This window comes from Cinclus cinclus, chromosome 7 (assembly GCF_963662255.1).
Source record: "Cinclus cinclus chromosome 7, bCinCin1.1, whole genome shotgun sequence".
NCBI classification, from domain to species: Eukaryota; Metazoa; Chordata; class Aves; order Passeriformes; family Cinclidae; genus Cinclus; species Cinclus cinclus.
This window is the reverse complement of record NC_085052.1, coordinates 12,919,194-12,943,421: the sequence shown is the minus strand read 5'-3', so window position 1 is coordinate 12,943,421 and position 24,228 is coordinate 12,919,194. Positions and strand designations below refer to the sequence as shown.

Below are 24,228 nucleotides of genomic sequence, written 5' to 3'. Positions count from 1 at the left end.
TCCCCAAACTTTCTCCCTTTTGGGGACCTACTTCAAGCACCCCAGAGGTGAGTGCACTCCCTCAACCCTTGGCACAGCCCTTGCACAAATATGAGCGCTGGATGCAGAGATGCAGGAGCTGGCTGCAAGCTGTAGCTATGCTGGATGCCCTGGCTCTCATTGCATCCTGACTGACAGGCTCTGAAGGGAATGCACAGGAAAACTGTGGGAGAGAAAGGATTTTGAAATATTTAACCAGGGCACCTTGCATGGAAAGAAACTCCTCTTGCAAAGACACCAGCTCCCACCACAGAGCATTTCTCAGACCTCTCAGCTGCCCACGCAGTTTGTTCCAGCCTGAAAGGACCCACTTGAACATCCTGGAAAGGACACAGCATTCCCAGCACCCTGAGTCATGTGTCCTGCTTGTGTCATGCTGACAACTTGCAGCTTTGGCACTTGGAAAGTACTGTAGGATCACTGCAAAATTCCAGCCTGCCTGGACATGGGACAGCACAGCTCTGAGCCGAAGGGCTGCCAGCCCAGGGGCTCAGTGAGACCTCTTGTCCCTTTGCCAGCTGGGTTAACCAGTAGAGCTGCAGTATGGGGACAACTTGTACCTAAGCCTTTCCAGTAAACAAGCACTCAGACAGGGTCTGAAGGGCCACCAGCAGGTGTAGGTCCCTGCAGAGCCAGCTCCCAGTCCCATCCATTTGTGCCATGCTCAGCATTCAGCATCAATACAAACTTGTTCACCTGCCCAGGTCCCCTCCCAGGTCCTGGAGGATGACAGATGGGGCACTGTGTGTTTGACCTGGTGAAAAATACCAACAGCTTTTGGGGCTGTCAGCAGTTGACTTTTGCATGGAGACTTTGCTGCTTAACTGCATCACCCAAGATGACGTCCACAGCCAGAGAGGAGTTAGGAGGAGATTGCATCCTGCTCTCCTCAAGGAAGGAGGTCCCACTGCCTCCTAATGTCATGACTGGTTTGCTATAGACAGCCATTAACTGAGCCCATATTTATGGCTAACAATCCCCATGGGAGCCCAGGTGCTCCCACAGAGACATTTCAGTGCTCTCTGCTGGCTGAGCACCCTAAACTCCTTTTTCAGTCATCTTTCCAATTGCCCCAAGTTTAGGTCTCTCCTGAAACAACCCATTCCTGAGTCCCTGTCTGGCCTTGTCCCTGCTCTTGCCTGCAAGTCTCCCTTCCATGGAGTTTATACAAGGTTCTTTAGACTCCCAGTGCTGACCTGCCCCATTCACCTCTGGGGCTGGAGCAGATAAGGTCTCTGGCCAGCACCGGGGTCTCCAAGCCATACAAGTAAAATTCCCCTCTGCTGTCAGCAGGGTTGTTACTTGCAAGGCTCAGACCAAGCAGGGAGCTGCCCAGCTCCCACCACTGTTAATCTGCTTGCACTCCATTCCTGAGGAAGACCTCCAAAGAGAGCTCCTGACCTTCATACACTATGGGCTCTGCAGACTCAACTCCAAAGAGCTCCAGTTTGCAGCTGACCCAGAATGGAACTGTCATTCTGTGACCCTCCAGAGACACATGAGGACTCTGAGCCACTGAGGGGTGTCCTGGGCAGAACACCACAAGCCTGGGATCAGTCACAACCAGAGGGTTGGTGGAGAAGAGTAACACAGTCTGGAAAGAGAAGGAAACCTAGCCTGAGTCTTCTCAGTATCCAGCAGAAAAAGCAGTTGTAAAACTAATAGTAGAGCCTTCTAACTTCATGTCCAAGGACTTCCCCTTTGCGTGTAGAGGTGGTGGGTACGTGAGGGAGAGAACGATGCTCTTCTTGAATAGGGCTATTGCTGCCAGGGAAGGAGGAGGAGGGAGCAAAGCACCACTACCCCCCACCCCCCAGCCCTTCCAAAATAAACAGGTCTGGGAAATAATAGTCAATGTGAAAGGAATTAAAAAGGCTTCAGCGTGTGTGCATGTGTATGTGTGTGCGAGTCCTGCCAGGTTAATACTGCTGCCTATTCGCCTGACAGCTCCAAGATTGATTACCTGCCTCAGCGCTCTTTATAACTTGATCAGTCGAATTAATCTCTGGCTGCGGGCCCATCTGATGCCAGGCATCACAAATTTAATTTGGAGGTGTACGGGATCTTTTATTCCTCCCTCCCTCCCTCCCTCCCTCCCTCCTTCCCCCGCCCCAATCGCTATCCATGTCCCTTTCTTCTCAGCTCATCAGCACACATGATGTTCCTGCTGATGTAAGGATGACCTGGGCTGTCAAATCTTCCTCAGGGCTGCAGGGAATAACGTCAGCAAGTAAACCCATGGTACCCACAGGAAAAAAATTTAGAATTGTAAAAACCCAACAAAAGAAAACAAAACAAAAAACCCCAACAATAAAAACCAACTAAAAAGCCCAAACCCAACCACAAAACCAGAGGCCAAAGCAGACACTAAGTAAGACATATTAATGTACTAAAGACTTAATGAAGTTGGGGGGGGGTGTGGAGGGGAAAGTGCTTACTTTATTAGTTTATGGCCGATTAATGGGAACGGTCATTACAATGATGGAGATGGATTACTCCCATCAAACAGAACCACCAGCCCCTTTCTGAAGGTAGAGGGGTACCAGTGTTAGTGCCTTGCTGCCCAGCCAGGGCTTGGTTTGGGGTACTGCACAGGTAGGGGACATGGGGTCAGGGAGGGCAGGGGGCTGCAGAGATGCCAGGGGAGTTTTGGAAGATGCCATGAGCTGGAGACTGAATGAATGAGGGGTCAGTGCTTTGGAGGAGAAATCCCACAGAAGAAAGGAAAGAAAAGGGCCAAGTTAAGAGGCCAAGGAGCCCCCATGCCGATAAGGAGCCCCCATGCCGATAAGGAGCCCCCATGCCGATAAGGAGCCCCCATGCCGATAAGGAGCCCCCATGCCGATAAGGAGCCCCCATGCCGATAAGGAGCCTGGGAGTGATTTGAGGTCTCCAGAGCTTGGTCCACCTTCTAGGCTGAGAGGAGCACAGCATCTCAGATACATTAATACCCAGCTCCCAGTCAAAGAGGGCACAGGACTGACAGACAGACTGGCCAGAGGCACAGGAGATCAGCTCCTTGGGTGGTAAGCAGCTTTTGCCCCTTGCTCCTCCAGCACTCTGTGCTGAGACCCTCAAGTGTGAGTGCCAGTTCGGTTCACCCAGAACATGGTTAAATACCTGCTCACAGACCAGGTGCCTTATAACAATGACCTAGAGGGCCCCAGATTCCTCATGATGATCAGAATTACCAAATATCTCTCCAGCCACTAACTGGGAGTTACTCTTTAGCTGCCTGGGAGAGGGCAGTAACTCTCATCCCTGTGAGCCACGGTTCAAGGACCATATACTTTCACTGGGGATTAAATGCTCCAGGAAAACACACACTTGCATTCACTCAACAGCCTTTGATTCCTCCATGTTTTCAGCCCCTTTCATTCACAACACACCAAAATTTAAACCAACCATGGAGGATAATTTTCTTTTTTTGCCATTAGTGGCAAGAACATTCACACTGATAACAGGAGTTGGGGATTGAAAGGAAATATCTTAGATACCTGTGCAAACTTTGCTGTTTGTCTGGAAAGCAAAGATGTTGAGCTTCACATATGGTGGAAAGAAACAGAGAGAAATGCATGTCTTTGTTTTTCTTGGGTGCCAGGGTCCCAGAGCACAGCCATGACATGTTCTGGCAGCCTCCTGATCTGTCTACCTGGGCACTCCTGGCAAAGGTGGAAGCGCATCTGCCAGACCCTTGGAAGAAGCAGACGTGCACCCAAGGCAGATGCCTTCCCTGTGCAGCCTCACCAGTGGTTGTTGCAGGTGGTGCTGTACCTGAGCTCTGACCAGCCTGGGGGCATCATCATTCCTTCACACACACCCCACAGCTCTGCCCTCACAGACCATGGCTTTTCTCCAGTTTGGGTTAGGACCATCCTGTTAAACCTTCCATTTTGCAGGATCACTGAGCACTGGGAGATGGTTCTGGTGGAGCACAGCAGGGCCACAAGTTTCCATCACTTCAGATCCTCCCCCAGCTCAGCAGCTCCTTGCCTGCATGTATTAACCCGTGCTTGAGCCAGTTTCCCATACAACTGCTGGACAAGCCTGAGATCACTTGGCACCCAGAACCTGGTGTGGCAAGCCTGTCTTGAAGTTTGTTGTGAAGGGATGGAGATCCCCCAGCAGCTCACCTGCCATCCCCACCCACAGTCAGGCTCAGCAGCAAGGAAGGAGCTCATGGGCACACACTCGCATCAAGCAGCGCTGCCTCTCTCCAGCATCCACACGCACTCACAGCCTTTCATGATTCCTGAGTGATGAATAACCACCCTAATGAATGGAGAGAAATTGGATTAGTGCTGAACACCCATGTGCTTGAACTGCGCCTGATTAAACCCCCATCTGTGCAGGGAAAGGCCGAGTGTCCTCGCTTCTCCAAAGCCAGGGAGCTGGCAGCACTTGTGCATGGTCTCATCTGCAGCCTGTTCAGACATTTCAGGTGCTCAGAAGCATTTCCCTCCCCTACCACTGGCAAACCACCCTATGAAGGCTGAGCTGGAAAGTTTGGGACTGGTTTTCCTCAATGAGCTGACCTGTTCCCAATGGATGCTTTTGCAGCTGGAAGCCGGAAAATTTACAAGACTTCTGAGTTTTCCCTGGGCTTCCTACCAGGTCCTTCCCTCAGCTGGGAAAGTCAGTCTCATCCTCCTTGTCTCAGTTTCCCCATTTCCAACCAATACAAAAAACACTTTCCTACAAATACTATGCAAATACTGTGTTTCCTTTAGAGCAGAGTGTCTTCCACCAGGAATTTAGCCCAAATGGCAGAAGCCACCTCTGTCTTTCTTGACGGCTTTACACAGATCCCTTAGAAACAGTCTGGGGACACTGATGGGGCTGACAGTTTTTAAGACCTGGGTGCCAGGACTCAGAGTAGGCAATCTGCCAAGACCAAGACTGCAGCTAGAAGATTCAAGGCTAAAAGGACCCCAGGATCCTCTGTAGTTGTCTCAAAAATACTCGGGACAGATCATATCAACCTGTCTACAAACACTAACAGCTCTAAACTTGGGTTTGCATACATAAACCCTATGACAAAAACACATGGCAAAGGATCCCAGTTTACTCTGCAGATCCCAAGAGCTGGCTAAACCGCCTCTAATCTTAGTGGAAAGGCTTATTTTAGCCCCTCCGGCTGCTAAAACAAGTGAAAAAAAAAATGGATCTTATTTTTAAGTGTTTTTCTGTTTTTTTGGGTCGCATTGACCCTCCAATCCAGCAGGCTCAAGCCCTTGGATGGCTGAACCTTTCTGCATACCTTGGGAACAGTAGTGGGACCTGATACCAGGCTCCCACTGCTCACAGTCCTGGACAGCTTGGGAGTGTTTTTGGGGAGAAACAGCAGCTGCAACCTGTCTCATGGGGAAATAGGATAAGCCAGTGCTATCCCAAAGACACATCCCAAGGAGTCCTTTCAGGTCCCCTCCCCACACACAGGATCTTCCATGTCCAGGACATGACAAGACACTGCACAACAGCACGTCCCACACCAGGATCTGGACCTATACCCAGCTCCCAGCTCTGGTCAGTGCTGTCCCATCCTTCCTCAGCCTCCACACATCCCCATTAAGGACCAGGAGTTTAACTCACCACTAGCCTGACCATAAGCCACTCTGGATCAGCACAATTTGAGGTCTGACTGCCAAGTATTTTGCCACTAATTTTTTCCTCACTCTCATACAAAGTGAGGTTGCAACATCTGCTGAACAGTCACTGCTCTGACGTTGACAGCACAGCAGTCCTGAAGAAGAACCAGGCCAGACAACAACCCTTGGATGGCTTTTCCTGATTTCCAGGAATTTTTAGGCTGTTTGTCCATGGGATTCCATTGGGTTTACAAGAACAGCTGTTGCCTTTGAATCTCATGGAGCTTGAGCTCCTGCTGATGCTGCTTTATTTGCAGGGCTCCTTTGCTACCAGGCCCTAATCAGGCAGGTGAGTGGCTGACATCTGTCAGCTGTGCAGTGACACTACTGTCCCGGCATTGCTGGGAGGTGGATGTGAGGCCACTTGACCCCAAGAGTGCCAGGACAGGACAAGCACCCATGGCAGGAGGCTGCAGGGAGCAGGGGGATGTTTGGCATTATCCTTTGCCAAGATGGCATTATGGTCCAGCACAGCATCACAAGGGGGCCCAAAAATCCCCAGTGCCCCTCCCCACTTCATATCCCTATCAAGGAAAATTTCAGGTGTGGGACAAGGTTGACACCAGTGATCTGTCACAGCTCTATAACACCCGGGGTCCTGACCTAGATGTCAGGAATACCCTGGCAGCTCACCCTGGGGCTGGAATGACACACCAGCTCTACCCCTACACATGTGTATTGCACCCACATGAGAAACAACTTCAACTCCTAAATCCATCACTCACCTTGTGCCCACCCCAAGGACTGAGCCATGAAAACCACTGCTCAGTCTGCAAACACCTCAAATGAGTTTTGTCCTCCAGCTTTGCCAGAAAGGGTGGTGGGGAGACCTCACTAATGCACCCAGCAAAGTAAGGCTGCAGGTGCCAGCAGGTCTTCAACCATAATGAAAGTCTCAGGTATCCCAGCCCAGCCAAATCACCTCCTACAGACACAGAACGGCACTGGAGTAGCAATAAAAGTGTCAGGGATGTCTCCTTGTGCATCACCAGACTGCAGCATTTCGGGACCGGCCTGCACAGAGGTTAATTATTGCTTCCCTCTCTTCCTCTCTCGCTCCCAGTTTAAGATGGATCTGACTGTCAGGAGGGGTGACAGATGAAGACAAAGCACAGGTACGGCTCCTGTGAACTCTGCGCCTGCCTGTATCATCCTAGAGCAGCTGGGAGCACGTGGAGTGAAGCTGCAGGGAGGGAGAGGAGGGGGTGAGGAGGAGGGAGAGTCAAGAAAGCAGCAACCATAACCAGTGCTGGAATGGATTTGCTGTGGGGGGACATGGAGTTGCTGGACTGGGAGAAGAGAAATTACAGCTCCTTCCACCCCACTCTTACGAAAGGAGTTCTTTCCTCCTCGCTCTTCATGCAGCTTCAAAACTTCCGGAGATTAACTGAAACCTTTTCCCAAATATCAAGGAAAGCACAAGAAAGAGCACATGGTCAGCTGCCTTCTGCTCCATAGAGCTCCCATCACTGCAAGCACATGTATTTGACCATCTCGCCTTTGAGAGTTAATTTAAGAAAATGTGGGATCAGGGTCTCAGCTCTGCTACAGTCATGAATCTCTGAAGTCCTGGTCCCTAAAGCAGGCTCTGGCTGGAACAACAAGTCTTTTGGGTGGAAGAAGCTTTGCAGATGTTATGAGCAGGCCTCAGTAGACAGATAGCTGTGAGCATCCCTTCTCCATGTGCAGCATGAGGTGGCTTGTCCTTCACTTTCCTTCCAGGTCACTGGCTTTAGTGCCAGCACAGTCATTGCCATTAAAACCTTGTTTTGGCCTCTGGAGGTTAAAGACATGACCATGACCTTTCTGTTTCCCAGGACATGTCCCTCTTCCTCTCTACAGAGCAGCTGCCTGTTTTGATCACCTCTGTCCTCCCAGTGACCAGATGTGCTGCCCAGGGAGTACCCAGCCCTGCTGCCCTCAGCAAGGACAGGGCACAGCTGCTTTCAAAGCAGTTTCTTTCCAGCCAGCTGGGAAAAATCAGTTCCTATGCAGCAGACAGGAGAACATTTCCTGGTCTTTCCCAGGAAAAGCCAGCTGCTTTGCCTCTCATCAGGCTTTTTCGTAGTTAAGGGATGCTGTGACAGTGTAGCATGTGCCCCACAGTTGTTGTTTTTCCCCACTGTCCCCACACAGAAATTTCCTGGCACTGGAAGCAGTGACCTTCCTCTTCCACTCCAAGAGGGCTTGAAGGTATTCATCAGGAAGATGGATTCATGCCCCTTCCCCTGCAATCTGGTTTAGCTCTCACCTGTGTGCAGAAGCTGCCAAGGCATCTTCAGGGAGGCTGCAGGCTGGAAACAACAAACCTGGGAGATGCACTCTTTCCTCAGGGCAGAGCAGCACTCACGTCTCCATCTCCTGCCTTCCCCTTGCTCAAGGGCACAGACACTGCAGCCACTTCAGAGGGATGGAGCCACCCCAGGCACCCAGGAGGAGAAATTGCCCTATTCCTGTTCCCAAAAGGGTTTGGATTTTATCCCATGCTAGGAGCTGAGGGATGAGAAATGCCAGCATTGGCAGTTTTCATCCCTATGGAAAAGCCTTCAAGGCTGACCCTAATGGGAAAGTCTTCCTCAAGCCATTCCCAAACAGTCCCTTTCCTTTCCAGGCTTTCCAGCCATTTCAGCCTGGCTTGATACCGTTTAGCTGCAGATGCTGAAGGAAACATCACTTCAAATTAAGCCAGAGGGGAGCACTTCAGCTGGACAGCTTTGAAGTAGGAGGCTTTGATAAAAGAATGTATTTCCTCCCTCTCTTGATCTTTCTTTCTTTCTTCCCCCTCTCCTCTCCAAATGGTGAGTTTTGGCATGGCTACTCCTGCACAGCCATGGAAAATGCTGTGACTCCCCCTCCAGGGGCATCTTCCATCACTCTGCCAAGCAGCCTGTCCTCCAGGACAACGGGCCCAAGTTCAGCCTCTCCATATCCCCCAGAAGATTTAAAGCAAAACCGCCCAAAGGTCCTTTTTCCCTCCATGTGCACCCTGCACAGTTCCCTGCTGCTGGGATGGAGCAGGGCCCAGAATATATTTCCAAGGACTTCAGTTGCTGAAGGAAAGGTGCTGCATAGCTATCCTAACCCACTGCCAGCCTGTCCCATGACTTCTACACTGAGGTCGTCACACTGAAACTAGGATAGGATGTCCTCTTCAGAGCCAGAAGTGTTCTGCCACTGGAATAAACGAGAAGATGCTTTTAAGCTGTCATTTAGTTACCCTGTGTCTTCCAGGCAGCTCCCACGGCCCCAGGAGGCTCCCATCTCTCCAGGAGCTTTCCTCAGCCCTTTTGAACCCCAGTGCTCAGCCCTGAGTCGGCTGAGCTGTCAGAGCACCAAGCAAGTCCCCAGTGCTGACCTTGGATGAAGGCTCATCTCCCATGTACTCCTCACCAGCCCTCCTGGAGGGCAGCAGGAGCACCCAGGATGCAGGCAGCACATGTGCCTGGGGGGAGGTTATATAGCAAAGGCTGAAGGGCTCAGAGCACATCTCTCCCTGTGCGACAGCTAAACGAGCCCAGACAATTAAATGTGCCATTTGATGTGCTCTGCTGCCTGGCAGAGCCAGAGCCTCTCTCTCTTTTAATAAAAGGACTCTTTCCCAGAATCGCTCAGGCTGTAGTGAGGGCTGCAGCTTGTGAAGTGTGAGAGCTCTTCACATTTAATTAAACAACCCGTCCAAGCCCACCTCGTGTCGGCAGAGCTCACACACTGCCAGAGATGCCCTGGCACCTTGTTCCCACTGCAGCCCTCACTGGGTGAAACAACCCTGCCTCCTTCCATCTTTACTCCCAGCATGGACAGAGCTGTGTCCCAGCTTGCCTGGACTGCATGAGCCACCCCAAACTGGGCTGCTGTGCCCTCAGATATTGGTGCCCAAAGGGTACTTCACCCTTGCAGAGCTGACAACCCTCTTGATGTGAGCTGGCCTCTGCAGGGGGGGCTGAGACCCAGCGACTCACTGTGTTCATGCTATGGAAATGAGGTGCTGCTGGAGAACTCGGGGATAGGGAACCTGTCAGTGGATCCAGCCCCATGGTGGACCACGCCACCCCTCCACATCTCTGACCTGCAGCCACACAGGCCACCCCACAGCTGGGACACCACGGCCGTGGCCTCCCTTGAGCCCTGTGCTCTTAGCCAGCTTCCGCCTGCCGCCAGCTCTGGTCCTCATCAGGGAGCAGGGGAAATGCCCTGCTCTTGCCCAGGGCAGATAAGGGAGATGGATAAGGGTGGGGGCAGAGGGGAGGCCGGCATTTGGGTAGCTTGGCTGTCTTTTCAAAGAGCACTTGTTTTGCTGAGCCCTGCAGCTTAACCCTTCCTTCCCCAAGGCTAGTGCAAGCTGGCAGTGGGAGAGAGCTGGAGTTCTCCTGACAGCTCCTGGCAATACCATCCTAATGGGCTCAGTGCTTTTGGATGTTCTCCATGATTAAAGTGAGTCCAGTTGAGCTGGCATCACTCATTTCTGGCTCCTCCATCCCTGGGCAGGGAAGGCGGCATCCTCCCTCCCAAAATGCTTGCAGGGGAACTGCCACTCCCATCCTGCTGGTGGTTGATGCTTTGTTATCTATAGGCATGGAGATCTTCAATCCACTGTCTGCAGCTGCACTTGCAGGACACGCCAGACCAGGGTTCCCTCGACCTTCTTGGTCCCCCTGACACCAGCTAAGATGTCCAGATTTTTTCTGTTTTATTCTTCCCACCTGGATTCTTCTGTGAGGGAAGGACTGGTTCCAGCAGGTGTCCCGGAGAGCTGCTGAGCAGCCACTTTCTCCACATACATTCACATGTGGCTGCAAAGTTGCAAGTTGTAACTTCTGCCTCTCCTCACAGCCACAGCTGGTAGAGGGAGGTTATTAAAGGGGAGGGCTCAGGCTGTTCTTTGAATGTGACATCCAGCCAGGTGAATATTTGAGGTTTTTACAAGTAGCCCAAAGTTGCTGTCCCCTGCTCCCCTCCCACATTCTCAAACCAGCAGAGTGCAGGCAGCTGGGGAAAGCTGCTGATGGGTATGAGCCCTTCCCTACCCGCCAGGGTTCAGGGGCTGCTCTGCGGAGACCCCATCACTCACACTTTCAGGCCTGCCAAGCCAAAGGCACAGTAATTGCAAGCCAGATACCCCCCACTTCCGAAGCAGTGTGCTCTGGCAGGGACCAGGCACAGGGGCTCCCATTTCCGCCTGCCTCCAGCTGTTACGGAGCAGAGAAGTGACAGAGAGCAGCCCCGGGGCAGAAAGGGCTGCGAGGAGAGACAGCAACCAGCACTCTGATAAGGCAGGTCCCTGCTGAGCACCTCCTTGCTTTTGAGATAACACACCCCAGGCACTCCCTGAAGGATACCTGTGCTCTCTGCAGGTTGTGCCCTCGCACATATTGCCTGCCCCAGCTCGTTCCCCTCTCTCCATGGAGTCAGGCCCCAGTCCTAAATTCCATGCCCGTGAAGAGGGGAAAGCCCAGACCATATGGAGCAAATTCAGGACATCAGATGAGCACACAAGCAGAGATACAACCAGGACCATCCCCACACACCACTAAGGATAGGTCTTTCCCCCACCTGACCACAGGTGGAGATCAAAAAGTCACCTGCAATGCAAGGAGAGTGTGGGGGCCCTCCAGCCCTCCCTGGGCTGGTGTTGCTCCTCATGAATCTGCACAGGGACCATCACCTCAAGGGGACAAGAAAGATACTTAAGCCTCTTCACCGGATCCAGATTCAACATCCCACTCACAGCCTCAGTAATGGTCATGGTTAGAGTCACATCGGCAGCTCTTGGGCTTTTCAAGCCAGAGGAAGTGGAGCTTTCAACAGATACAGCTGAGAAAAAGAAAGCAGTCTCAAGTTAAAACCTTTTACAGGCTCCAGCAGGCACTGGTGCTGGCAGAACCAGAGGGTGTTACCCTGCATCAATCCCAGCATAAAACCTCTGCTGTCAACACCAGCTAAAGAGTCCACAAAAGCTGCCCCCCACACAGCTCTGCCAGCACTTCAGCCAAGCCAGAGGACAGAGGCTGCTTGCACAGCTTTATCTGGCTGGAAAGCCCTCCTTAAGATAGGAGGCTGCTTGCTGTGCTGGAAGGAGCTGCAGGTGTCAGGAGCTGGTTCAGCCCTAGATTGTCTTTTGGCTGGACTGGGACAAAGCTCCCCATCTCCCACAGCCTTGGTGGAGAAGGGACTATCTTTTGTCTAATATAACGCAAGCGAAGCTTGAATCAGGGGAGTTGCTTCTCCTTGAGGCCACTGCTCAAACCAGAGCACAGGGCAGTCATACAAATCCCATTTTCATGGGGAAACAGTATGGGCAGTCCCTGTATCACTTCTCACATGTCTTCCACCTGCTGTGCTGTTCTCTGCAGGACTGGGTACTGGGGTTTGGCAGGATTGCTCCCAAACAGAAAGGGCCCAGCTAGGATGGAAGACCAAGGAGAGGAGGCAGAAAAGCCACAGGGGGGAAGTGCTAGCATTCAAGTGTCCAGGTAGGACTACAGCAAGGAAGGGAGAAAGCAGCATCTGGATCATGCTAGGTGATGAATATGGGATGGTGCAATGACCTTCAGCCCTCACCTATACACAGAGGTGCCTCCAGATATAGCTGGACCTGACGAGCCACCTCCCTGACAAGCTCTTGCTTTTCACCAGCCCTTGAACAAATCCATGTCTGGAGGGGCCACCCATGCAGCCCAGTGGACAGCACACATACTTGCTGCAGCACCGGGCACCAGCTGTTCCACATGCCTTACATCATCTCACCTTGCACATCCTTCCTGTCTCCAGGAGGCTCAGCTTTCCCCTCTGCCTCCTTTTAAAGGCAGCCCGGGGTGGTAAGGGTGGAGCAGAAAAGGGTTGCCTAGGTGGAGCTGACTTAAGAAGGGATGTAGGTGAGAAAGTTTTGGAGAGAGGGCTTGAACCCAAGGCTTTAATCTGACCTTGCAAGCAAGCAGTGATGCTAGGGGAGAGCTCTTCCCTGGATGGCTGGGCAGCCGTACAGGGTACAGCATTTCACACCTTACCCCTATCCTTACAGTAATCCCCATTTCCCCCTGGTCTGGCTCACATCTCCATGCACTGCCCAGGATGCCTGCAGTGGCAGATTGAGAGCCACGCAGCAAAGCAAACCCAGCTCTGCATGTTCCTGCAGCCAGCTCACCCAACCTCCCCCCACAGCTAGCACCCCGCCACTTGCTGTGACTGATACAGAGAACCTGGTGCTTTTATTAAACTCTTTGCTTCCTGTTTTAAGCTTAATAATAAATTGCATGTCACATTACGGCTGTGTTTATTAAAACCCATTGGCGTGGGCTCTGCTCTGCAACAGCTTTTGAATTATTGAAAGCAACCCCCCATGGAGACCTATTTGCTGCAAACGCAGGAGAATTTATTTCCATTTTGTTTATCAGGCAGTGTAAGTGCTGGGTGGAGGCAGGGAAGCTGTCTTGCTATTTTATGTTCTCTCCAAGCCACTGCAGCAGGGTGAAGAGATGCCATGCAGAAAAGAAAAAAAAAAAACACCCCCAACAGGGATGAGGACAGGCTGGGGACAGACGTCCTGGGGGTAGCTGGTCACTCTGCCCTGAAGGTCTCTGGCTCTGGTTGAGTTCTTTATGCAGAATTGCTTTGTGCCTCAGTTTACCTATTTGCAGAGCAAGGTTATAGTGCTGCTTCCATCAAGGTATGGCTGGAGATCAGCTCAGGCTCAATGAGCTTCTGCCAGAAGCCATTGACCTCCCATGGGAGATGTCCATAGCATGGGGGGACTGTCAAGGTGGCCATGAAGGCTGTTTACCCTTTTGCAGCCCTAGTTCAACACAGACACACAAGGATTGCAGCTGAACATCTCCAGGCTCTGCCTCATCCCAGCTCTGCCTGAAGCAGCCATCCAAAGGCAGTGCCAAGAGGATGCTCTGACTGTGGTGATCATCCCGAGACACAGCTCATACTCATGTCCCCTGTGATCACTCCTCCCAGCAAAGCCCCTTCCCAGGGGCAGGGAAAGGGCACAGAGCAGGCACGGATGGATTTGAGGGTCAGGGCTCTCCAGGGGTGCCCCGCAGGCTGCCCAGCGCGGTGGCAGGGCCGGCGTGGCCGGTGGCTTTGCCAGGAGATGGCACTGTTCAACGCCTAATCACGGCCCTGGCCCAGACTTGGGATCTGCGATGGAGGTACGGATAAATCTCAAAAAACACGGCCAGCAGGTTGAGGGAGGTGGTTCTGTCCCTCTACTCTGCTTTTGTGAGATCCTACCTGAGTGCTGTGTCCAGCTCTGGGGCTCCCAGCATAAGAAGAACGTGGACTTGTTGGAGCAGGTCCTGAGGAGGGCCATGAAGATGCTCAGAGGGTTGGAGACAGGCTGAGAGAGCTGGGCCTGAAGAAGAGTAAGCTAAAGAAGAAAAGGCTCCAGGAACACCTTAAAGCACCTTCCAGAACCCAAAGGATCTAGAAGAGAGCTGGAGAATGACTTTTGACAAGGGCATGTCGTGATAGAAAAAAGGTAAATGGCTTTAATCTGGAGGAGAGTATGTTTAGATCAGATATAAGAGAGAAATTCTTTCTTGTGCAGGTGGTGAGGAACCAGCATAGGCTTCTCAGAGCAGTTGTGGACTCCCCAGCCCTGGAAATGTTCAAGACCAGGCTGGGTGGGGCCCTGAGCAACCTGGTCAAGTAGAAGGTGCCCCTGCCCATGGCAGGGACATTGGAACTAAATGACCTCTAAGGTCCCTTCCAATCCACACTATTCTATGATTCCATGTGCCTCCTGCCCAGGCCCAGACAGGGGCAGGTTCCAGCACCCCCAATGGTAGGGAAGGACAGGGACAGCATGTTTTTGTTACTGGAGTGTATTTACTAGACAGACTTGGTGGGTTTTCATTGCAGACCACAAAACCCCGTGGTTGGCAGCTGGTCAGAGGGTGCATCTCCAGGGTATTTCAGGTCCTGGCAGGACAAGCCGCCCTTTTCTTTGTACCAAGGCTCGCAGTGACCTCTGGTGCCCTGGCAGGTACCCGCACCCTGCTCATCCCAGGTGGCCAGGAGGTGTCGGTGCTGCGCCTGGGCCAGTGGCCACGTCAACACCTCCCAGTCCAGCTCTCCTCTTCCCTGACATCAGCCTGATCTCTGGGCTCACCTGATCAGGTGCTCTGAGTGTAGTCGGCTGGGCTGGCAGGAGCTGCTCAGCCCCCCTCTGCCCCCAGAAAGCAGCTGTGCCAAAAATCGGCCAGCAAAGGAATTCGGCGCTGCATGCTACTGGGGCACATCCTCTGAACGCACACGGACACCAGGTTTGGTCAGGTCCCCGGGACTCTCTAGGTGCCTGGAGCTGAAAACAGGGTCTGCAGAGCCTCAGGTGCTCCCCTTCCTTGGGGCAGGGATTGCAAGAAACATCTGAGCAGCCAGCAGCAGAAGTGACCAAATGTGTTTAGAGCCAACAAATAACTTCAATTAAGCTCTGTGGCAGTGACCGATTCCAGCCGTGCAGCAATATTGGCTTCTTTAATTTTTAAGCGACTAGAAAACAGCAAGACTGGGAGCTGGGATGAGGAGACACCAGCCCTCTCTGTGCCCCTGGAACCCCTCTACTGCCCTTCACTTTGTATGTCATGCAGCCCTCTCCCACAGTGGGATCCGAGGAGTCTGGGGGACAGAGCCCTTGGTTTGGTTAGTTTTGGCCAAGAGCTTTTGGTCAAGTTCCTCCTCTCTTGGTCACTACATCCCCACTGCTCTTCCTGCCAGGCAGGAGCCACCAGCATCCCCTGCCAGCTCCCTACAGGGTACAAAGGCACTGGGTGTGAAGCAGAGAGGGACAAGGACTGAGACCAAAATGCAATTGCCCAGGCAGAGCATTGTCCTGCAGAGCACATGGAGAGCCAGGGATGGAATGTGTGACCCATCCCACACTCTCCAGCTAGACCAAAGCTGCATCCACACCCAGCACGACCTGGATTTGTGCCAACACAGGGAGGGCAAGCCTGGCCCTGAGGAGGGTTGGCATGGCAGCCCTGGCCAGGGGCCAGCCCCGGGCACCATCAGGGAGCCCAGCAAGCAGCTCTTGACTGCTGAAACTCTGGGACACTCTCAGATTTCCCCGTGGCAGCCTCAGCCTGAGTGCGGCCCAGTTCCACCAGCTCATTTGTGTGCAAAACAGGAAGGGGATCAGGATGGATAAAAAGGCCCAGCTTCTCTGAAAGCATGTTTTAAACCCGAAAAAAAGCAAAATAGAAGTCAGTGGCACACTTCTGTCCCTGGTCCCTCCTCAACACCGTCCAACTCTGATCATCCCAGGAGGATTCTGTTACCCTGTTAGATGGAAGGAGAGGCTGAGGCATCAATGGCTTTTGCATTTCTCAGGCTGAGAAGGTGTTTTCTACTAGAAAGAGTAGGCACTCCAGAAGGCAGGGAAGCAGTGCCCCATCAAGCTGTGGTGCAGGGGGCCAGGACTGGCCCAGCCTCACCATCTGCAAGAATTTTGCTCTGCTGCCAATTCTAAACAAATCCCTTTCATTTGCTTGTTCAGGTTTCAGTGCTGTAATTGTGTCATCTGATCCAGCTCTCAAGAGAAAAAGGAAGAAAAGAAAAAAAAAAAAAAAAACATGTGAAGGAGAGTAGCATGGGACCCAAGCCACCAGCTTCATTGCATCCTGCCTGCTCCTGCCTGGGGTCTGGCCAATTCCTTCCTTATGGGGTCTGGCTCCCTGCCCCAGCTCTGGACCTCCCTGGAGCTGGGACTGAATAACTGGGAGTGGTTTGGTCCATATGGAGGTTTTGAGCACCAGAAATCCTGTAAATGCTACTGCTCTGGGGGTGTAAAGCACCCCTTGAATGTGAGTTCAGCCCCAGAATGTGCATAGGAAGGGTCCTGACAGTCCTCTCTGGGCAGTGAGCAGCACAGTGCAGCTCTGAAACTTCCTTCCTGTGCTCCCCCCAAGTGAAAGTTTGCTCTAAATCACCAGCTCTGGGAGGTAGGTGGGATTTGATTTTTTTTTTTTTTAAATACCATCTTTCCAGTGGAAACCAGACCATCCCTTTACTTCACCAACTAGGCACAGAGGTGCTCCACACTTGATAGGGCTGTGGTCACCTGGGTGGAGACCCCAGTGTCACAGAACTTAGGATCCCAAGATGAAAATGGAAAGCAGTGGGATGGGATCCAAACACGTGGGAGTACAGTGATTTGAGTCGATGTATCACCAATGCACAGGAGATTGTCTGCTGGGCACCCCCAATCCCAGGTGGGGTGGGAATGGCAGGACCCACACCAGGACCAGCTGTGAGCACTGGGGTGGGCAGGAGGGCTCCTCAACTCAAGTACCCCACAATGGACAAGGTAGCATCCACAGTGTTTGCACCCTTCCACACCCCCATATTCATCCTTGTAGATGCAGAACACTCAGCTGGCCTTGGCTTTGACCTACACATATATTTTAAATAACATCAACCAAAATGACAAAGCATGAAGTCAGTCAAAGGCATGGAAGGGAAAACATGAAGTCAGTCAAAAAAGGGCCAAACTTTTTCTGACCACAAGGGTGGTTCAGCTGGAGAAAAGACAGAACTGAAAGCCACAAGTGCCTGGTTTCCTCAAATCACTACTTTTCTGGTTAAAAACAAAACAGAAGAGAGGGTGTTTTGGCAGCAGATTCCTCAGGTTCTGGGGAGAAACTGGAATGTCTCTGTGCTTGGGGCATACAGAGCAGATGGCGGGGGTGACACGCTGGTTATCACAGTCAGGTCCCTGCTCCCTGCTCCAGCTTCCCCAAAAATTATTCGTACAAGATATAATGTGAGGTCCTGGCCTCACTCTCCCAAAGGGGGCTGTCTCCATCCCCAGCACCAAGTCCTCATCACACACAGCACAGCTGTCCCCACAGTTTCCTACCTGCCATTGTGTCTCCACTCAGTGTCAGAGGACAGATCCACCCTGCTCCAGGCAGAGCTGCCCCTGGTCCCAGCCCTTGCACCAGCCAGCCAGTATCCCATCCCACAGCACCCCAAAAGGATGCGTCACCCTGTCCTCCACCCCAAAAAACAGTCTGCTGTGCCAGGGTTGTTCAGAAAAGGAGTTTTGGCCTGTAGGGTGCTTGCTCCAGAGATGTCCCCAAGCCCCAGGGAAGGGTCGCTGTGGGCAAGGTGATCTCTGCAGCTGGACATGCCATCTCTGGGCTAGTAGTAGTCCTCATCACTCTCCCCGTAGTCCTCAGGTGTCATGTGGGGCTTCGGCAGGGAGAAGTCTGTCAGGTTGAGCTGGTCTGAAATGGCAGCATGGGGACAATGTGACATTGCCAACCTGCTGTGCCTGGCATCCCCAGCACAGCCATAGGAGCTGCTCCAGCAGCAGCTCCCATACTGGTGCACTGTGCCCAGACATCCCCTCCCATGTCCCCATGAGAGCGTGGGGATAAGGACACCGTGCTCACCTGGTGTGAAGACAGTCAGGCTGGCCAATGCCACCACCTCCCCAACCCTGTTCCTGGCGAAGCAGCGGTACGTGCCCTCATCCGTCACCCGCACACCCTGGATCTGCAGCCAGCCCGTCACTTCATATTTCTGGGGGCCGCCTCTGAACTGCAAGAAGGGGGTTTTCTGTCAGCACTTGTGGCAGAAGCAAGGGGCAGTCTGTGCCACAGAGCTCTGAGTCCCCTGTTTCAGCAGGCAGTGAGGTCCCAGGATTGCTCTGGCAGCAACCATGCTAATTTTCTGTTTAGCCCCAGGAATAAATAAGTTGTTTTGATCCAGCTGGGCTACAGCTGTGTTTGCAGGCTATTATTATGGTGTGGTGGCCAGGGGTGGAGGACAGTAGAGTTTCCTCCAGCCAGGCAGGGTAGTCCTGCTTGGGGTGAAGATCATCAGTCAGACCCTGAGACAAGCTATGGGGTGGCTTGAAGGACAGAAAGATGGAAGGGGGCCATGGTACCAGGTTCCACGTGCTCCTCTGGCTCTCTCCATCCATTCCACCACAGTTTCTTCCCCGTTGGTTCCTGGCTGAGGTGCATGGTCCTTTTGCCTCTGCCCACACCCTCTAATAGCTAGGTACACTCAGCTGGGTGCTATATTTGGGGCTGGCTGCAGGCAGGATGGTGGCCCCTGGGCCTGGCAGCTCTAGGAGGGCAGCCCTGCTGATGGGAAAAAAGGGCAGGAACTGCATGGGTGTACTGGTGGGACCAGAAGACAGCCCAGGCTGTAAGGCACTCGGGAAGTCCTCCTTCCAGCCTTGCCAGTGGAACTGCAAGTGAAGCCAGCACACAAAGCAAATTAAGGCAGGTAAGTGGGAAACTCCCTGCTGCAGGACTCTATGAATAAGTTCAAAAATTACTAGAGGAAATGACAGAAGAGTCCTATGCTGATGGCTCTGATGGCACTGAGACACTAGCTCTGGCTTGGTCAATCCTCACGCTATACAGCCTCCAGTCACCCCTTCTCATTCCCAGGCAGCCAGGCTTAGCCATTCCCAGAGTATGACCACTCTCAAGTCTGGTTGTCCCCAAGCCCCTCTGGGGAAGCTCAGAGAAGCACTGAGCTCTGAGAAGCACTGGGTCACCCTGGGGTCATCTTCAATGCCCTAGGCACCTGGACATGATGGCTCACCTGGACAGAGATGTGCGGGTCATCTCCAGGCAGCAGCATCTCTGTGCCATCCTTCCTCCACTCAATGGATGCCATGGGGTAGGCGAAGACCTCGCAGCCGAAGATTACATCCTGCCCGGTGATGTTCCATGTGTCATAGGGAGGAGAGGTGATCTGAGGCTCTGGAGAAGGGGGTAGAGAGCAGGGTGGGCTCAGAGGAGGTCCCACTCTTGGCAGGTCCCATGGGCTCTCTTGGGCTGGTCTCTGTAGCAGCAGCACATCATTCACATAGAGATGCTGGGACCCTTCCCCGTCTGTCTCCTCTCCCTCCCATGGCAGACCCTCACCTTTCCCAAGGACATGGTCCCTCCTCACAGCTGGGACTGGAAGCTCCCTCCCCAGCCCACTCACCCCACCACCCCTCCATGGAGGATTGCCATTCCTGCTGGTCTCAGTTTCCCTGCCTGTGCAATGATGCTCAAGTGACACACGCAGCAGGGAGAGTGCAATGACAGCAGTGTAACACAGCAAAGCTCTCCTGAGCAATCAGAGCACGCTCCTCTTGTGGGAGAAAGGCCAAGGGGCGTTCATCCACCCTGAGGCTGGTGAGGATGGATGAAGTAGCTGAGCTTCCAGCCAAATGAGGCCTCTGCTCTGACACAGGGCTCATGCCAGAAATTAAAGGCGTCAGCAGGTCCCCATCTCCTGGATGGAGCCAACAGCTCCAGGTTCTACATCCCTTCCCTGGAGGGACAGAGTGAGGACCACCCTTCTTACCCACACCTGCTCCATGATCTGGCCCATAGTATGAGCCAGAGTTCAAGCAAGGTTTCCACCTCCAAATATACCTGGGAAAACACTCAAGAACATGATGATCTGCAGAAAATAAGGTCAGCCTTGACACCTCTCAGGCTGTGGTGACAGCACTGGGTGACCTGTACCGGACTGGGCAGAATGGGGCATGGCCTTCCTGCTAGACTGTCCCTTCTCAGCTCCCACTTGAGTTTTAAATGGGAGATGGAAATCACACAGCCAAGCCAAATCAACCCTGGTTTCTATTTGCAGGAGGCAGGCACATTTCTCGGGAGCAACAGGCCAGTGTGAACCCAGCCCTGCCGCCAAGAATTTGCTAACAATTCCCTGGAACTTCCCCATCTGCTCCAGCAGGATTTTTTGCTTTCCATAAACTCCCTCTTGGCAAAGCTGCTCCCAGATTTCTCCAAGCACTGGATCTGCAAGGGGCTCTCCCAGAGCAGCAGGGTGGGGGGACTAGTGGGAGCATGGAGGCCCCAGTGCAGTCCTGTCCCTGTGGTTTTGCTGCCTGGTGAAACAGTTAAGCCAGATCCCCTTGCTTGTCTCTTCCCACAATCCCAGGGCAGCTACCTGACTCGCAGGGACCTTCATGGGCCACAGTGAGGTTGGCATCAGGATGGGCATGGGCAGCCTCCAGGAACCTGCAGATCTGGGCATAAGTTTTGCCATCAGAGCCACAGAGGGCCAGGTGGGAGAGGCAGGCACACTGGGGCTCGGGCACCTCTCCGTGATGCAAGTCCCCGGCATCCAACCGGCATTCCAGGTGCTCCCCACACTTGCCGTAGAAGTGGTTGGTGTTGTCCAGGTCACAGATCTGTCCCTCCAGGTTGGCACATTCCCAGCAACAGTCACAGGCATCCCGCACTGTGCCAGCCAGGCACCCGCGTGGCATCGGGCACTCCTCTGGCTGGCACTCAGTGCAGCCCTCCCCTTCCTCCAGCAGCCGTTGCCAGCCCCGCTGGAGGTAGTCAGAGGTGCTGGGAAAAGCCTGGCCCAGCTGGAGCAAAGCCCAGTGCAAGAAAAGCAAGGAAAGCACGAGGCAAGAGATGCTGAGGGGCTTGGCTTCAGACATCCTCATGGCAGCTCCTGTGTCCCAGTCCCACTGTCACTTGGATGGGGATTTCTGGCACTGCTCTGGTCTCCCTGTCTAGATCTGAGGAGCCATCCTGGCCTGTGAGGAGGGAGAAAGTATGTTACTGGTGCAGGGAGTGTCTCCCACTCCTTTGTCTCTTGGCTGGCTTGCTCTGAGCAGCAGCACTGCATAATGTGCAGGGGAAGGTTGATCCCAGCCCCACTCACTCCTAGCCCTGCAGTCACAGCCTTTGAACCCTACCCTGGGGCTCCCCAGCCAGCTCCTGCCCTGAGACACTGAACATCTTTTGGAGAGATAGTGCTGATGACCCCAGCCCATCAGGTTTCATCCTTGATCCGTTGGCAGCCCAGCATAGCCTGGGAAGCCACAAGGCTGGCAGGGCACTGGACAGGGTGCTCAACAACATCATGGTGTAGCTCGTTCATACCCTGCTCCTGGTCTCCTGTCAGAAAGTTGCTCTCAAGCCCCTTTCTTTTCCCCATTGCTTTGTAAGAGTTACAAACCCTTTTTTCCTCCCTCAGCATCCATACAAGCACAATGGAGTGGCTGATCCTGCAGACAAGGTGCTCTTTCTGTGCTGGCGACAGCCAAGCCAGAAGGATGCTCCCAGTCACACCTGGCTTTTGTTCTCCTTCCCTCCCTGTGCTGTAACCCCTCTTTTTAAGCATCACCTACTCAAGCAGGGAAAAAAAACCCACCCAATCCCCAGAAGATTTTGTGTTCCTCTCATTTATCACACAGGCAACTGAGGCTGAGCATGGAGGAGCTCAGTGCACAGGTGAGCAACCACAGGACTGACAGCAGACCCAGTGTAGTCAGCCTGCACCAGCACAGCAGGGTCCCTGCCCTCAAACCCCAAGCCTGCATTACCTACTCCGGATAAGAAGAAGCTGATATACTCCGGGCTTCCCATCTGTCCTGGGGGAAAAACATGATAGAGCCTGTCCCCAGAGAGGGTGACAATGAACCAGATCCCTCTGCGAACATCCTTCCCTTGTTAATACCCTGGCTACCTTCCCTGAGATGGGATGAAATTATGGTCCTCCACCCCAGGGCGACTCAGCATAAGCGAGCGGGGCTGGGGAGGGGACCTAAGCAGACAAGCTGTCCCCTCCCCTCCGGCTGGGAACAGCGCCGAAGGGCAAGCTGCAGCTCCCCCAGCTACAGCCCCCACTCTCGGGGCTAACACAGCCCAGAGCTGGGGTGGGGATGGCCCGGATAGTGGGTTATACAGATGCATCCCCCGGATAACAAACCGTAAAGATCTGATCCGTTTACCAGAGACCACCAGGCACCCCAAGGGTGGAAAGGCGCAGAGGGTCCCAGCGCCGGAGCCCTCCCCCCACCCACCCTACCCCAGTCTGTACGGAGTAAGGCTCCATCCCCCGGTGCGTGTGGGGGGCCAGAGAAAGGGTGCGGGGGAATCGCAAAGTTGATCTCTGGCTCCTCACGTCTGGGGTGCAGGAAGAGCGCTGGGAAGAGGCACGACGTCCCTTGGGGTCCCCCAGGAGCCACCCCGCCATAAGCCGCCACTTACCGGAGACGCCGGTGCCGGGGGCCGCGGGTGCGCAGTGACCGAGGCGGCGGGGCTGCTGGCCCCCAGGGCTGCTGGCCCCCGGCCGCTCCAGCACCGCCGTGATGTCAGAGAAACGTGAATCCCCCCGCCCCTCTCCGGGCCCGCGGGCCGTCCCTGGACCGGGACATGGGCTGGCTGGCACCCCTTCCCTGCCGGGGTCCCGCCACGCACCACACCCCGGCCCCGGGGCTCTGCCGATCCGGTTCCCTGGCACCTCTCTGGCACCGGCACGTCCCGCTGGAATCACCCCCCTGTGTGGGGGACCTGGGCTAATACTCCGCCCCATCCAGGAGCATCCAGGGCAGGAACGGTCTGGGGTTCCCTCCTTTGCAGTCCAACTGGCAGTAGTCCTTGGGGACAAGTGTATGGAAGAAGTGGGCACGGCTAAGGAAGTGGTCAAAAGCATCTCTCAACCTGTAATTTGGTTGGGAAACATCGACTGAAAACTTGAGCAGCTGCTGTAAGTAAATGGGGGGATAACTCCCGGGGGATGTCTGCACTTACCCCACACCAGGAACCACGTGTGAAGGGGATATTGGGGTGTAAACCATGGCGTTCCCCTGGCTGAAGCTATTGGGAGCAATGGTGGGGTTGCTCCATGCCACAGCAGTGCAAAACCCACTTGCATGGGGCTGGGGCTCCAGACCTCCTCAGCAAGCTGCCTAGCTGCTCCCTGCCTCAGTTTCCCTCTAGAACTGGCTCCGAGGAGTAGAGCAGTCAGCACGCCTTTGCAGCACAAGCACACACTGTGAATTTGCAACTTGCTCCAGATGCCATGCCAGGGGGATCACACAGCCTGCTCCTCTCCAGGCAAGGAATTTGTGGGATTTAGTTCCCCTATGAAGCTTAAGCAAATCAGGACCCCTCTGAGGATCTGGTTTCCTTCACCATGCTGCAAAAAATCTGCTTTTGCTTTCCAACACCCTCCTGCAAATTCATTCCGGGTTCCTGGTCTTTTGCTCGGTCACGTTGTGAATCCAGCCATGTCTAACGATGGAAAATGTGGCAGGCTTCAGCCCCCTCAAATCTGTCTCTGCTGGCCAAACTCCCCTCTCCAGCCCCCTGCTGCAGAGTGGGGTTTCCTGCCAGTTCTGCCTTCAGCCTCACATCCCACTCCCCTTCTGTGGCCCCCAGCCCCTCGGCTCACGGCTGCCTTCCCCCCCAGCTCCTCTTGTCCAGCCTATTGATTTCAGTCCCCACATGCCACAAGTTTTCAGGTCCAGCATCCACGAGTTGTTGAGCAGCTGGGGCTGCAGCTGTTTTAGGAGCAGGGAAAAAATCGGGAAGGGCTGAGGTTTTCCTACACGCAGCTCCAGAGCTGGGTCAGAGCCCGAGCAGAGATGAGACAGACTGTAATTGGCCCAGAAAGGAGTGCTGAGCCTCCTAGGCTATCCCTGCCATAACGCACTTCCCGCTTTGGGACGAAGCACTGCCTGCACTTTCAGGCATTCCTGCACCAAATACACCCTCACTTGCCCCTGCTCCACACAGGGGGCAAAGCAGTGAAGCAA

The 24,228-nt window shown here is 53.7% G+C and overlaps 1 protein-coding gene across 1 annotated transcript; it reads right to left on the bottom strand.

The window, feature by feature from the left end:
• Positions 1 to 17,153: 17,153 nt before the first annotated feature.
• KAZALD1 (Kazal type serine peptidase inhibitor domain 1) lies at positions 17,154 to 21,126 on the bottom strand. Its single transcript, XM_062496558.1, has 4 exons — positions 20,619 to 21,126; positions 19,257 to 19,417; positions 18,089 to 18,236; positions 17,154 to 17,920 (listed from the first exon to the last, which is right to left on the bottom strand). The coding sequence occupies exons 1-4, from the start codon at positions 21,124 to 21,126 to the stop codon at positions 17,835 to 17,837; spliced, it is 903 nt and encodes a 300-aa protein (XP_062352542.1). The 3' UTR covers positions 17,154 to 17,834.
• Positions 21,127 to 24,228: the final 3,102 nt, after the last annotated feature.